General features: G+C 50.6%; 1 protein-coding gene across 5 annotated transcripts in view; it reads left to right on the plus strand.

Moving 5' to 3' along the window:
* The window catches only part of LOC144179460 (vacuolar protein sorting-associated protein 26C), a 71,133-nt gene extending 56,447 nt beyond the window's left edge, over positions 1-14,686 (plus strand). For all 5 annotated transcript variants that reach the window (XM_077707816.1, XM_077707818.1, XM_077707817.1 and 2 more), the window contains one exon: positions 13,805-14,686. In XM_077707816.1, coding sequence (XP_077563942.1) covers positions 13,805-13,887 — 83 coding nt within the window. In that variant the 3' untranslated portion in view covers positions 13,888-14,686. The remainder of the gene's footprint in view (positions 1-13,804) is intronic.
* Positions 14,687-15,071: the final 385 nt, after the last annotated feature.

Genomic DNA, 15,071 nt, shown 5'->3' on the forward strand with positions numbered 1-15,071 from the left:
TTGTATGTACTTGTATGTAACTTGTATGTAACAAGCAGCCTGGTCCTGAATAAGTTGGGTTATCCACGCGGAATACTGGTCTTCCTCCATCGGATCTGGGATGTCCTCTGTATGCCGTGATGACCTCATTTTCCTAAAACCAACCCAGTCTGTTAAGGAGGCACGTCCCACTGTGCGGACCAGCTCAGGGCCTGAAATGACATTTTCAATAATAGAACGATCACTGCCCAGTGCCTCTTGCTTGTTTCGCCATACGCACGTCACCTGCTTGTTGCTCAGGGAAAGGTCTGGTGTCACGGCAGGTTATATACTTGTGAAGGTAGTTGCCCCTTGGATTCGCGTAAGCGTAACCCCAAAGCGGGTGCACCGCGTTGAAGTCTTCACTGACGATAGGCTGATGCCTGCCTGCTTTCTTTCGAGCCACTTCTAGCGTGTCATTTAGGGCCTGTGGGGAACATTTGCGTCTGCAGTATACGTTGAGATGGAAGATGGGTAAGGAGTTCTTTGAGCCCTTGGCGGGCAGTAGTTCTAGTAGTATGCCTGGGGATCCTGCGAGGGGTAGGGGGTGCTGTATAGTGGTGACTGACCTGGGTACCAGCGTGTGTAACACTCGAGTGCCATCGGCATGAAAGGTGATATATCCAGGTAGCGAGGCGTATGAGTTGGTTTCTTGTAAGGCGATAACGTGCGGGGGTTTTTCTTGAGTTGTAATATACTGGATAAGTTCTGCGCGTTTTTCACGGAAACCGCGGCAGTTCCACTGCCAAACTACTGTTTCGCCATGGTTCCGTCTATCCTTATTAGGAGGACCCATCATCTTCCATGGCATCTTGGGGTGGAGGAGGAAGGAAGTTAGTGACGCGAGTGCACTGTCTGGGAGAAGCTTCAATCTTCGCGATGCCAATTTCGCCCCGCAAGCCACAGGCGTGCTGATGCAGCCGCGGAGACCACCCGCGCGATGTGGGTAGCTCCAGCGACCGCTTCTAACCGCTCACTGAAACGCAACTCGAGGAGCAAATAAGAGGGGCATGCGAGAAAAAATGCGGACAACGCAGGAGAAATTTTCACTGTAAAACGTCGTACGCGCTGCTTCCGAAAGCGCCCATATATAATCGTCTCTGCCTGGGCCAGCCGGCATCCCCGAGCACTACGATGCTCCCGCCATAGGGTGCGCACCTCCCCATTGGCGAAACTGGTCAGGCTCCTCCCACTGCTGCGCGCAGCGCGAGTCACTTTCTGGCCAATGCAGAAGCCGCCGGCGGCGCTCAATCGCAGACGCGGGCGTGAAAAAAATGCGCGCGCGCAAGGCTCAGAGATTCACAAATGCTTGCTGGGCCGATGGAACCCATAAGCACGAGTAAGCTCGAACGCAGGGCAAGGTGGCAGCATGCGGCGATGGTGGCCCCGCTAGAGACGATTAGGCTTTCCACCGCGGGGGATATTTGATGGGCGCTTTCAGAAGCGGTGCGTACGATGTTTTGATATTTTACAGTGAAAATTTCTCCTGCGTTATCCGCTTTTTTTTATCGCATTCCCCTCTCGTTTGCCCCTCAAGTTGCGTTTCAGCGAGCTGTTAGAAGCGGTCGCTGCAGACCTCCGCGGCTGCGTCAGCGCGCCCGTGGCTTGTGGGGCACGTTTTTGCGGAGAGAAAACACTCCATGCGGTTCACGCTGATGCCCACATAGACGATTAAGCTCCGAAGTTACAAAAAATTCCGTGATTCGTTACATTGAAGTTTGTTACATCGAGATTTAACTGTATTCAAGTATTCACACACCCCTGCTTGTTAGTCAAAATTGCCGTGCCAGCAGCAGTGGCATGTGCCAGGATGTGGGACCGTGGGCCTCTCCGATGTACGGGCGTTCTGGCAGCCAGCTGGCCGTCAGAAGTTTGCTCTCTGGCAGGAACTTTCATCGTTATTACCCGCCGCGGTGGCTCAGTGGCTAAGGCGTTGCGCTGCTGAGCACGAGGTCGCGGGTTCGATTCCCGGCCGCGGCGGCCGCTTTTCTGATGGAGGCGAAAAGCAAAAACGCCCGTGTGTACGAGATTTCGGCGCACGTTAAAGATCCCCAGGTGGTCAAAATTAATTCGGAGCCCTCCACTACGGCGCGCCTCATCGCCTGCGTTGCGTCGGCCCGTTAAACCCTTCAATCAACTTTCATCGTGATTATGCAGCTCACGCTCCTCAGTGTACACCAGCAACTGAAATTATCAAGGAGCCAGCAAGCCCAGCTGCCACGGGCATTGAGGGGGAGCAGCCTTGTTTTCTGTTGTCTGCCATGGTTTCGGCTTTTGTTGGCGCGCTCGATCCGGGCGAGCCTCTGCCCGAAGCTGGAAGCGAGCATGCCTGAGACGCGCTTCTTGTGCAGCCCTGTGCTGTCCCCGCTTCTGCACTGGCCAAATCGCCACAGTCGAGTACTTTTGCGGAAAAGGATTTCAAAAATACCGATTTATTTTATTTGCCTAACTGATTTTACGTGTCTTGAAAGAATCGAAAAAAATTGGTAAAAGGCACTTTGTTTCGAAGATACATTCAAAACATTTTTTTTAAACATGCATACAACATTAGTTCCACTGCGCTGCACCATTGAGAGTTCCTGATCCTCTGGATCCTTCGGTGCAAAAAACCTCTGCGAAATTTCGAAAAAAAAAAGCACAATATGCAGTAAGGCACATGCTTGTGGCAGGGATCAGATGGTAAATTTCAAACCATGGAATAGTGCTTTGGTTTCGGCTCATGAGATCCTTGAAAATTGGCATTCGGAGAATCTCTCGTTTCCACCAATACATAGAAATTTTAGGTTTTTGGGCTATCCCCTGAAGAGTAATTATCGCCAGAAACACATTTAGTTCTTCCAACGTCAAGTCATTCCAAATAGCTGGGCTCAAGTTGTGCCGAGCGAGAAACTGTTCAGCACAGCATTTGTTTTCATGGACAATCAAACCAGCTATTTCATTGGTTATGAACAGTTCAAAATGCCGCGCACAATTTCCATACTCGCCAGGCTTCGCCGTGACAACAAACCTTGGAGGTGCCTGTGTTGGCGGCCGCTGCCGGCACGTTCCGGCGCTGTCCAGCGTGCTGAGAAGACACTGCGCCGTCTCTCCCACTCCCGGATGAGAATTGAAGTTCCTCACTGCCCGAGTCTGAGGAAACATCCGCATACAGGCGTGTTCTTTTTTCGGAGCGCGGGCGGTGCCAGTACAGTGTACTAGAATAGAGAAATATGTCATTCGGGGCCCTTTTGCGATGAAAATTTCGCCCTAAAGAACTCCTGTTGTAAGCAGCGCCAGAGCCCTTCAATGCTTTACTGGTCACGAAATTTCGGCACTCGTTTCCTATAGGGGCCGCACGAAGGGCATCCAGCCGCCGCGCGTGCGGCATATTGGCCAGCTCTTGGCGTGCGAAAGCCCGCTGCTTTAAGTGTCTGCGCGCTGATTAAGTGTGCTTTTTTTTTCGTAGTAGTTAGCGGTGAATAGTCCAGTCGTTGTGTATATCCCCTGCCTTCAATGGGGTTTTATTTTGCCGAGTAAATTGCCGAAGACTTCGGCCGCGAACGGCAATGGCTTCTGCGTCCTCTGGCACAAGCGCTGTGCCGTTGTCTTTACGGATTTTTAAATCTCTATTGCTTCTTTATTGCTTCTTTTCTTAAAACAAAAGTTTTCAATACCACAAATACGGTAGCAACGCAGTCACGGACTGCTGCGGGCCTAACGATAAAACAATAAAAAAAAGCTGAGGGAAACCAAGTACACGTTGTTCAGACTACGCTTAATGAATCCTTTGATTGCTTTGGAAGTCAGAGAACGCTAAAAGAGATAGCCCAATAGTATTGCCGTTTCGATGAGTGGGTACATACTTGAGTACATCAAAAAACGCTGCAGAAACGCGAAGGATCAAAACACGAAGAGATATATGTTGCACCATGTGTCTTTCCGCTTCCACGCTTTGCAATCCTTGCAAAAAAAAGGAAGCGAAAAAAGAACAATAAAATCGAGTTAGCGCAAGAACTCCTGTTGTAAGCAGCGCCAGAGTCCTTCAATGCTTTACTGGTCGTGAAACTTCGGCCGCCGACGCAACGCAGGCGATGAGGCGTGCCGTAGTGGAGGGCTCCGGATCAATTTTGACCACCTGGGGATCTTTAACGTGCGCCAAAATCGGGCGTTTTTGCTTTTCGCCTCCATCAGAAAAGCGGCCGCCGCTGCCGGGACAAACAATATTGCCCGACGGGACGTACGACAAAAAGAGCAAACGGGCGCTCCGGTTGAACCGCCGGATAAGAAAACTGGAAGCGGCCACGCGCGGTTACAAAACGAACATAAGGGATAATTCGCGGAAATATGGAAAGTAAAAGCACAAGAACGTCCCAAAGCTTTTTTTGCATGCGAGGCTGATTGCAAGGCAATACAAGAGCACGTCTACTACCTGACTGACCTGACAGAAATCCGGCTTTAAGTTAGCCTTGTACAATTCTAGATCCAGGATGCTCTCAAAAGGGAACATTGCTTTTTTCATTCTCACACACAGTGCATTCCCACACACTGTCACACACTTATAATCGAAGCTGAAATCGCCCGCTTCTTGCCTTGCAATGGCGCGCTTCCATTTCTCAAGCAGCTCCCCGTCGCTCGGTAAACAGAAAAGGGAAACATTTTCTGTTGTATCGTTGTACAAGGAACGACATCCCTGGACGCAACACGTGTTCGGCATCGTCGTTGCACTGATTAAGTCGCATCACAACAGCGCGAGATGCACGTAATTTTTTTTTAAGTGCGAAGCACTTCTTAGTCGGGCCTACTCCTGCTTCCACCGCCGTCCTCCGTCCGCAGCCTAGCAACGGAGCTAGCTACCGTGCCTAGCAACGGCGCCGGATTTCCGACGCGTGAGGGCGCTCGCATAGCGCCTCCTCTCCCCCCTCGCCTACTCTCCTAAAGCCCCTTTACTACTCTCCAGCTCGCAACACCCTCTCTCGGCGCGCCAGCCAGGCCACTACACTATATAAAAAAAAAACAGCATCCGGCGCCAGGTTTCGATCCGAGGACTTTACGGCCGCAGCGCGACGCTCTACCGACTAAGCCACGGACGCGACTTTTTTTTTTTTTTTTGTAACAGTAACTTTATTTACAAATATACATACAGGGCCAGATGAAGTGGTTACAGAGGTTTCAGAGAACAGTGCAACATCCTTTGCTCACACAGACAAATAATCGCGTTCTGGAACTGAACAAGCCAAGACAAGATTCAGCGTGTTTCGCCAGGGAAGTGGAAATTATTCGTAGACAGTGCCAGCACAGCCACGCAGTGCTGGCGTGGTTCCTATTAGAAACACTTACAAATGGGCGATGGTGTCATTTGTTTACAGTATACGGTAATGTAATAGGGACGAGGGGTTGGGCGTAGAAGTCGTTAGTGGGCAGAAGTGGCCCATGGTGCTGTCCCGCTTCCGACCCTCAGATCAAGTCCCATCTCCTTTGCTGTTCTACCTTAAACTCCATGAGGGCTCGTGAGCCCCGCGCCAGTGAGTCGCGAAGTTCAGTGTCTGAATCGGGCCCGTCGAGGGCGGCCACTGCCCACTGCGCCTTCTGTACAAAGTGCCTCCACGCTGGCCGCGGGTTTTCGGCACATTCAACCACGTCGACTCTCGCCCTCCATAGCGAGTGGAGACCTATGACGTGGACGCAGTCACGGAGGAGCGGGTGCTCCGAGGCCGCCTCCAAGAACCTCAAGTTCATCCAGGTGAGCTGCCAGTACGTGTCGAAAGAGCACTGCAGCTCGTCCCAGAAATACGACGCCGTGTTGCACTCCAAAAAGACGTGCTCTGCCGTCTCCCTCCTTCCACACTACAAGCAGTTGGTCCCTCCAGGAAGAAAGAAGCCCCTCTCCCCCTGTCTTGCCTTAGTGGGTAGAACCCCTGTGTGAAAGCGGAAGAAGAAATCCTTCGAACCAGAAGGAATGGGGAGCTTCCGCACTCGCCGGAGGACGTCACTTTTCATGCGCCCAAGAGGTGGTGAGCGATACATGGGGGGTGGAAGGATCTGTTCCACCAGGTCCCAGTACAACTTCTTCGGGGCCACTGCGCACAGGTACTCCCAAGAGAACAGTCCCTGCAAAAGGGCCACCGCTGCCGCCACTTCTTTGTAAAAGTCCGTTGCCCGGTTACTATGTGTAAACTCCGCTGTTGTTGGCAGCCAAGGCGCCAAATGTGAGGAGCCTACGTTTTGCAGAGCAGCCCGAAGGAAACCGTCGCGACGATCCCGGAAGAACAAAAACCGTTGCACTGTCAGCTTGAGCTCCACGTTAACAAGCCCGAGGCCACCCGCTTCCGGACTCCAGAAAATGTTCGTGCGACGCATATGCTCGTAGGTGAATCGCCAGAGGAATACTGCGAACATCCGGTGTAGCTTGGCCACTGAGCCTGCGTCGATGGTCGATACTCTGGCCACGTACAGGACGGCCGGGTATAACACGGCATTGCAAACATGTGCCCTTGAGAAAAAGGCGATGTGTCGCGCTCGCCAGGGCTCCAACTTCCTACCCGCGGCTGCCAGCTTTGACTGCCAGCGGGGGGCAATGGCTCGGCCGCAGTCCAGGTTGACTCCGAGGTAGCGGGTGATGGCCTCCCTCCATCGGACTCCGTAGAGCTCTGATGGTTTGGTGGGCCATTCACCTAGCCATGCTCCCTCACACTTAGAAAGATTCAGCTGAACACCCGAAAACCGACAGAATGATTGCGCGAGCGCGACGATCTCCCTCACCTGATCTTTCGATGAACATACGAAGGCGACATCATCCGCGTAAGCCAGGACTCTTAGTTCTTCGTCGCCGAGAACCAAGCCTTTGACTGACTTCGATGCCATTGCCATTCTGCAAAGTGGCTCTATATATAATGCAAACAGAATCGGGGACATGGGGCAGCCCTGCCTGACCGACCTTCTCACGGCGATGGGGCTCCCCACCTCCCCATTCATAATGATGCTGGTGGTGATTTCAGTATAGCAGATCTTGATCCACTCCACCATTTCGTCCCCTATCCCGCACCGATGGAGGAGCATCAACAGAAAGGCGTGGTCTACTTGGTCGAAGGCCTTTCTGAGGTCGAGTTGCAAGACAGCAAGGGGAAAAAACCCTGACTCCGCCACCTCACAGACAGTCCTCATGCGGTGTAGGTTGGTGTTTATTGAGCAGCCTCGAATCCGCATGTCTGATGTGGTCCCACCACACTGCTGAGGGCCTTCTCGAGCCGTCTGGACAGGATTCGGGATAGGATTTTGTAGTCTGTTGATAGCAGACTGATAGGCCTGAAATCTTCAACACTGGGTGCCGTATCGTGAGACGTTTTTTTCGGTATAAGGACCAAATTACTGCTCCGCATTGAAGGTGGCAGCAACTTTGTGTTTTTGACGTTTTCGAATACCGACGCCAAAACAGGGCTGATCTCCTCTCGGAATACCTGGTAGAACTCAGAAACGATCCCATCCGGCCCCGGTGACTTATTCTTTGGCAATTCCTTTATAGCGCTTTTGACCTCTTCGACCGTGATGGGGTTGTTTATGACGGCCTTAACGTCCTCCGGGACCTTGGGCAGCTCATCGAGGACATCCGGCGGAGGAACATCGGGAACAGCGCGCGAGAACAAGTTTTCGTAGTAGTCGCCGAAGGCAGCCGCCACCTCCCTGCTCCCACGAGCGAGCCCGTTAGGGTGGTTGACCTCGGAAATCGCTTTAGTGGCAGTCCTTGCCCGCTCGAAAGCACCAAAAAGTTTCGACGGCTGTGTCTCGGCCACCACTCGCTGCTCCCTACTCCGCACAAGAGCCCCCCAGTACCGCTTTTCCAGCTCAGTACGGATCTCCTCTTTAACACTGCGAATGTCCTCCGAGAATTCCCCCGGCCTCTCCTCGTCCGCTTCCACAAGAGAGCGTAGGCACTCATTGAGTCGACTTAATTTCGCCTTTCTGTCTCTCGCTTCCTGTCGTCCGATTGCGATTGCTGCATTTTTAACCCGTTTTTTGAAGCGCTCCCAGGCGACCCCATCGATGGGTGCAGCATTGAGTGCTTCAATTTCGCCTCTTATGCGATCAGCGAAGGCCGCATTATCGAGGACCGTAGTGTTCATCAGCCAACGGCTGCCAACCCATCCCTTGATTTCGCGCTCAATTCTGATGGTACATGTTACCAAACCGTGGTCCGAGAAAGCAACAGGGGTGACGGCGTAGTCAGTCACTAACGGCAGCGCATCGCTCGTCAAGTACACCCGATCTAAGCGAGCCTGTGACGTGCCACGCCAACTGGTGTAGCGAGAAGTTGACCACCCACGCTGGAGGGCGACATCGTTCAGGTCACCCTCTCGAAGGACTGCTTTCAAAACACGCGCCGAAGCGTCCGCCACGCCCCTAGCACCTGCTCTGTCGCTGGCATTAACAACGCAATTGAAGTCGCCTGCCAAGACGAGTCGACCCGGAATCACCAGGATGTCACGAAGGGAAGAGAAGAAATCGGCGCGCGCCGCCTGATCGTTCGGTGCATAAACGCAAACAAAGCGCGTAAGCTCCCCTCCCACCAGGACATCGACGGTGCAAAAACGCCCGTCCCTCGCCAGCTCGCAGTCAATTACGGTTAAGGAATTATGTTTGCGAATTAGAATAGCGGTTCCGCCCGCACGGGTAGCTGTAAGGGTGTAAAAACACCAAAATTGGTGGCCAAAAAAACGTACAAAATTTTGAGCGTCCTCTCAAGAAGCAATTTTGGTTTCTTGTAAAAAAGCAACGTCTATCTTGTTTTCATTAAGGAGGTCGGCCAGCCAATGCTTCCGTTTCTGCGAGGTTAGACTTACCACATTTAATGTGGCAAGCGTGACTGCGCTCTGTTGTGGTGTCATGGTGTGAAAGGCGCTTACCGACTTGGTCTTCAACTCCTTCCGCTCGTTGAGCTGCCCTCGGGGTTCGTTGACCCGATCTCTCCCTGGCTTGGATGGTTGGGGGCTGCGCCGCCTTGTTTCCCGCGCGCCCTCCGCCGCGTCTCCACGCCCGCGGTGGCGGGTTGGCGCGGTGCTGCTGCGTCCTTTGTCGGGGGATACTCGTCGGCGTCGGCTCCGTCGGTCCCTGACGCGACGCTGATGCTGATATCAGTGTTAGTAACGCGCCTTATATCTTTAACGCATTCAAACTACGTCGTCAGCGGCGTGCGTTGGCGACTCAGCGGCGTTATAGCGGCTTGATAACTGCGTGTGCAACAACCCTTAATGGTCCACTTTAGCGACCACAAGGCGGTCGTAATGACCGTCGCATACAACGACAACACAAACAAGTGCTGAAATAAATACTATCGTTTCACTTTACTTTGCGTGTATGTGTGTGTGTGTGCGTGATTACATTCCCTCTCGAACATCTCTCGAACATACACGTTAATTCACCAAGATTTCCGCAGAGGGACAAACGAGGCGTGTTAAGCCGAACGTGATCACGAGGGGGTGTTAATGTAACTAACGGGCAAAATGCCACCAAACTTCAACAAACTCCCCCTCATAGCATCACCCCGTGCTTCGCACTTCCTCATACTCCCCTTCGGGGAAATGCGGGGGAATTTTTTTCTGCACAAAACAAACACAACTCGCCGCGTCTCCGCCGTTCGAGCCAGAGCAACGCCGCCCGAGGACTGACCTCAGTGAGATGGTGGCGCCACCGCGCGGCGGCCAAATGCAGCATATGAAGCTCTCCCATTGGGTTACGGAGCAGTTTCGTGACCAGTAAAGCATTGAAGGACTCTGGCAGCGCCCATGGTGGCTGTTGCTTGCAATTTGATTTCAGTAGTTTTGTTTGTTAAAATGATTCCTATTTATTGCCCTGAATAGTCTTATTTCTTTATTTCATACTATAGAGTTTTATAAAACCTGTCTGATAACTGTTTAGTTTGATTTAAAAACTTGCTACAACAGGAGTTCCTTGGGGAATTTTTTCATCGCAAAAGGGACCCCCTGTTGATTTTCCCCCCTCACGACACACACTGTAGTGCCAGTACGCGCGCACGCACTAAGGTGGACGCCGTTTTTAAATCCCTCTTGGCAGCATCAAAGAGTTTCTCAACCGAAATGCATACTTTGGAGAGTCTTGAGCGCGTTTTTCAAATTTTTATGGAACCATCTGTTGAAGTCACTTTAAACTAAACAGAATATTTCAGGGTAGCTTGACTGCGGTAGCGTATCAGTATCGATAAGTGCCCACAAACAGCCTCTTGTTTCCCAGGTCAATATAGGAGCATGCTGTAACAACAGTACATTCAGGTTCATGTTAAAAATGTGGAAAGCAGCGCGAATTAACGGGACACAGAGTGGAAGACACATACGCGGAAGAAATTTAGAATACGTAGAAACTGGGTGCGCATTGAATTTGAGTAAATACGATAATCTTTTCAAAACAAAGCACACTGTCGCTTTTGAAACGGGGCATCTGCGAACGCTTGACTAAAAACTTGCACCTTTAGTGAAACGAACACGCCGGGGCAGTGGCTGGGCTGAGACAAAGCGTTTATTGCGATAGTGCGGGTTAAGGAGCGTTGTGCGAGAGGGGTCAAGAAGGAGGAAAGGAGAAGGAGCAGCGGTGATAACGGCGGCTTCGGCTTTCGTGATGTCTCAGATACATCACTTTAGTGCCGCAACATTCGCAACTTTCAACTTTAGGGCCGTAACATTGGCAGCGCTTCAAATATTCGTCAAAGTCCGTCAAAAAAAGGCAAACTGCACTCAAATTTTTCTCTGTGCAAATTTGATCCGAATAAGCAGTCGTAGCTCTTAAAATCACCTTGGCGAAATCCTAAGCTTCGTAATCACATAGCACACTAGGTACCGTCATTCAAAGTAGCTCCGTGCAGACGATGTTTGCACCTGGCAGAGAGTCACCGAAACAAGTTCCGGGTGGCCTGTGGCGGAGGTTGGGGAACCTGTCCCGCTTTTCCGCCGATTTGCACGGCATTCCGCCGGGCGCAGGGGTGCGTTCGGCCGCGGTTTCTCTGCTACACCACCGCTGTGTTACTGTGTACCGCCGTCGCCGTCACATGCTTCGACCTAACTGCATAGGTAAAGCCTTTTTTTTTCAGTGCAATAAAGAGATTAGAAGCCTACAAACTATACGTGCGCTTGCAAACGTTCTGGAGCTAGCAAAACTCTTCTTACTTGAAAATAATATTTATACTAACAAAAAATAGCGTGACACGCACACTTGCCTTACATTTGTCATTCCTATTGCATCTATCACAGAAAAAAAATAGGATCTTTTATAAATTCTGGACCACTTGCACTTCCACGTCTAAAATTTGGGCTGGGCCAACGCGACCTATATCCTTTGGACCTGTCCAGTGTTTTGGGAACTAACTATAGTTGTATAAACATGCGGGTATAAACATTTGTGCGACTTTTGGCCTACTCGCTAAGTGAACCACAATGAGCCTTGCTCGTGGTAACAAATACATCCGCACAAATATTGGCTGTTGTCTTCGCGAAGTGCAAAAGCTAACAAAACTGCTCCTCTCATAAAAAATAAACTTGATGTATTTTTCAATTCACAAATGAAGTATTCACTTTTGTAGAGCGCTAGATCTAATTTACTTGAAAGTAAAATGTTTTCAGCAGCACATGCCTCTGGTGATCGAAAGTAGAAAACAGCGGCAGTTTAGTGCATCGTGTAATGCATCGTGTTTTAGTGCATCATTTAGCTGTTGAAGGTGGCTTATAGTTTTAGATCCCTTTTATAATTTGAATCTCGATGTGCACACAGGGGAAAAATACTGGGTCGATATTCACGAAGCTGCTTGCACGTAATGTGTAGTAAACATACTGATTGATCTCCGCCCGCGTGCTGTTTATTCCCTTGAAAGAGAGCAATGTGACAGTCGAGGCGCCGGTTTACTAAAGCTGCTGTTCGATATCGTACGAGCAACTAGCCTTGTAAATCAGAGCCCGCTTTTTTACTCGCAATGCCAAGTATTGCTACAACGGCAGTTATTCTGACTTTCGTATGGTCTACTTCGCACCTAACTCCATTATCCTGGGCAAACGTTAGTTGGAGTCTTCTGTGAAAATAACAGTGCGAAACGCGATGCTACCTTGCGCATTTGAAGGTGGCTCTGAGCGGCCGCCGGCTCTAGAGCGGTCGCTTCCGTTCCATCACGTACGGCACGTCCAGTCCAGCCGCCAGTAATGGCCGCCTTTTCTATTCAGTTTCGGCTCTGAAAACGGCAGTGTCGTGGGCCGTTTGCATCGCTCGCATTCATGTTTTAAACGCAGTATGTTGCATTTCGCACTCTAATTTTTATGTATTCGGTGACATGATTTTTATGTTGTCGGAAATTTGAGTGCAGTTGGCCTTTACTTAAGGGGACTCTGAAGTGAGTTGGAAACATTGTGAGATTACTTGTGCAGATTAAAGGCCATGTTTTGACCAATCCTGTTGGTTTATGTGAATTTATTTAGTAGAAAAATGGTTTCAAAAGTGGTTTCTCCTTTTTGCATCCTTCTTGCCGATTTCCTCTGACGTTTCATATGGCGCGAGCTCGTCTTGTCATTTACTATTTAGATGATGCCCAAGATTTTGAAGGAGTGCGGACACCAGAGTGGTACGCTTCAGTTTACACCGTTTCCAGCCTGGATAGTGCGTATGGCCGAACCAGTGACGCCATGACTTCACCGTTGTTTGCGGAGGTCACAACACTGCAGAGACCGGTGGAGGTGTTGTTTTGACCACTGGAATGGAGCAGCTGAGCTGCCGGAAGGCCTACCATGTTTGATGAAGATGGTGACATGGATTGTAGTTTTATGCTATGCTATTTGGCACGAGTGCCTTTCTGGTGAGCTCTGGCAACGTTCGTGAGCGCGCCATGTGAAGTTGCGTCACAAGTTTCTGACAAACATTGGAGACGCTTGGCTGCGTCGCCTTGTGACTGGAGTGAAGTCACGCCATGTCCATTTTCTACGTGCTGTTCCGTTGGCTCGGTAAATGAGATCAAGTTAACGTATGTTCCACACATCACATGCCGTGGTACTTCTCCCAAAGTATTCTGCTGAGTAAAGGAATTGAGCTGCGTAACAATATTAGCCCCAAAAACTGCAGGTGTCAGTACCGGCTGCAGTTAATGCATACGCTTTTGCGTTTGTGTCTCTAGGAGAAACTTCAGTGCTCGTGCAAGGTAACAAGTGTGCGTATCGGAATGTTCCAGCCAGTTTGGGTTCCGTGCAGTGCGGCATTGTCAGTGATCGCACCTTCAGGACCTGCTGCTGTTCACACGTTGTTGACTGCAGAAATGGGCCACCGCAGGCACCATGTCGTGCACGGAATACATGCGGCAGTTCCGACGGGCCCTGCAGCTCGACAGAAGCGCAGGCTGCCGCGTTTTGCTGGTGCGAGCCGCCGGTGGGTGCAGCAGGCCAGCAGGGAAGCCGTGGCTAGCACGCTGGACCAGCATTGCCAGCACTGCCAGCAGCCACTGCTTCCGCCCTGTGGTGCCATGTACTCAACAAAATGTTTCAGGAAGGAATGCCTGTACGAAACGCTGAGCGAGCACGTTGCGATAGGCCAGCAGTGCGCGTGTAAGGTATCTTTCGCCAACTTCCCCATCTGGAAGGAGTTACGGTGCCCTCGTTTTTAGTGGCATTCTGGTTAACTCTGCGTCTGCTAGACCAGGTGTGCACCAACTGGGTGGTTTACACTTTATCCAGTAGGGGTGCTGTGTATAAGCGTGGCCACCAAAATGGGGCAGATTTGCCAGGCACAGCAGCCCTGTTTACTCTGCTGCCTGGCCCCCCTTTTCTCTTTGCAGAGTTTGAAGTCAACATTGTGGTGGTCTTTGAAGACGACCACTTGATGACCGAGAACTACCCAATCAAGCTCACCAGGTTCTAGGCTGCACTGGCTGCAACGGCCAACTTGGAGCAGCAGCGGGACCACACTTCCGACGGCAGGGCAGCCTTCAAGTTGGCTGCGTAGGGGCGGGAGACATTCTGCTGGAGTGTCGACAGCAGCAGAGATGGGACAGGTGGTAACAAGTGCCGCGCAAGGGCAAGCAAGAACAGAACATGCCCACTCGTGCATTGTGCCCCTTGATTCAAACCTGGGGGGCAACACACGACGGGGAATAATAATAATAATATATGTTTATTGCAATATACAAGGTACATTTGCGGGCCTGCCGAAGCCACAGAAGGCTTGAAGGGCAGTGCCCGGCAGTTGGCAGCACCGAGGCCAATCGCTTCGTCGGTACGGACACAAAAAAGAGAAGAAAAGAAAAAAAAAATATTAAAAATGTGGTGAGTGATGAGCAAATAGTTAATAGAAAAGTTCAAACAGACATTTCTTAATTAATATTCGGCTACTGAGGGAGAAAACATCGTCTGGTAACTGATTCATTGTATGCAGGACATAAAAAGCGCGAATAGTTCGTGTCCTAGGCAAAACGAAACGATTGCGTTAACGAAGGTCCCTCACAGGAATGTACGGAACACAGTACTCTTTCGTCCAGACATATTTCAGAACTACTGTTTTTGTATACAGAACTAAGAATTTTGGCATCTGAGACCATCAGAAAATACAGACATTGCCATCAATATTTGTACTATACAACATCGATTTCAATACCAGTTTCAATAAACTGTCAACTTTGTTGTGCCAAAAGGCCGAGCAAAAATAAAAGCAACAAATACCATAGCGTAGTACGCTGTAACCAAGAGCGTGCACGATCTGTTTACGGAGTGAAACCGGACATATTGAGCACATTGAAAATAACAAACAGGCAATTTTACGAAGATGGGAACAAATGTAGACTAACTGGCTGTTCCATAACATGTCAGAATCGAAAAATATTCAACAGTCGAGACATAATGAACCGGAGAACAACTGCAATTATTACAAGACGACTTGTGTAGGAAGATTGGCAGGGGTGATCCAGCTGCGCCATTTGCGCCATTTTGCTACAATTGTACTCTCCTGCGCCCTGCTGCGCCCAGTGGTGTTTTACTTGCGCCAAATGCCCCGAACCGCTTGAACCCGGTCTTCCGGCCGAGAGTTGTCCCCTCAAACCAGCTGAAGCG

The sequence above is a fragment of the Haemaphysalis longicornis genome, unplaced genomic scaffold, assembly GCF_048455015.1.
Source record: "Haemaphysalis longicornis isolate Haplotype H1 unplaced genomic scaffold, Haemaphysalis longicornis Haplotype H1 scaffold_4, whole genome shotgun sequence".
Classification (NCBI taxonomy): domain Eukaryota; kingdom Metazoa; phylum Arthropoda; class Arachnida; order Ixodida; family Ixodidae; genus Haemaphysalis; species Haemaphysalis longicornis.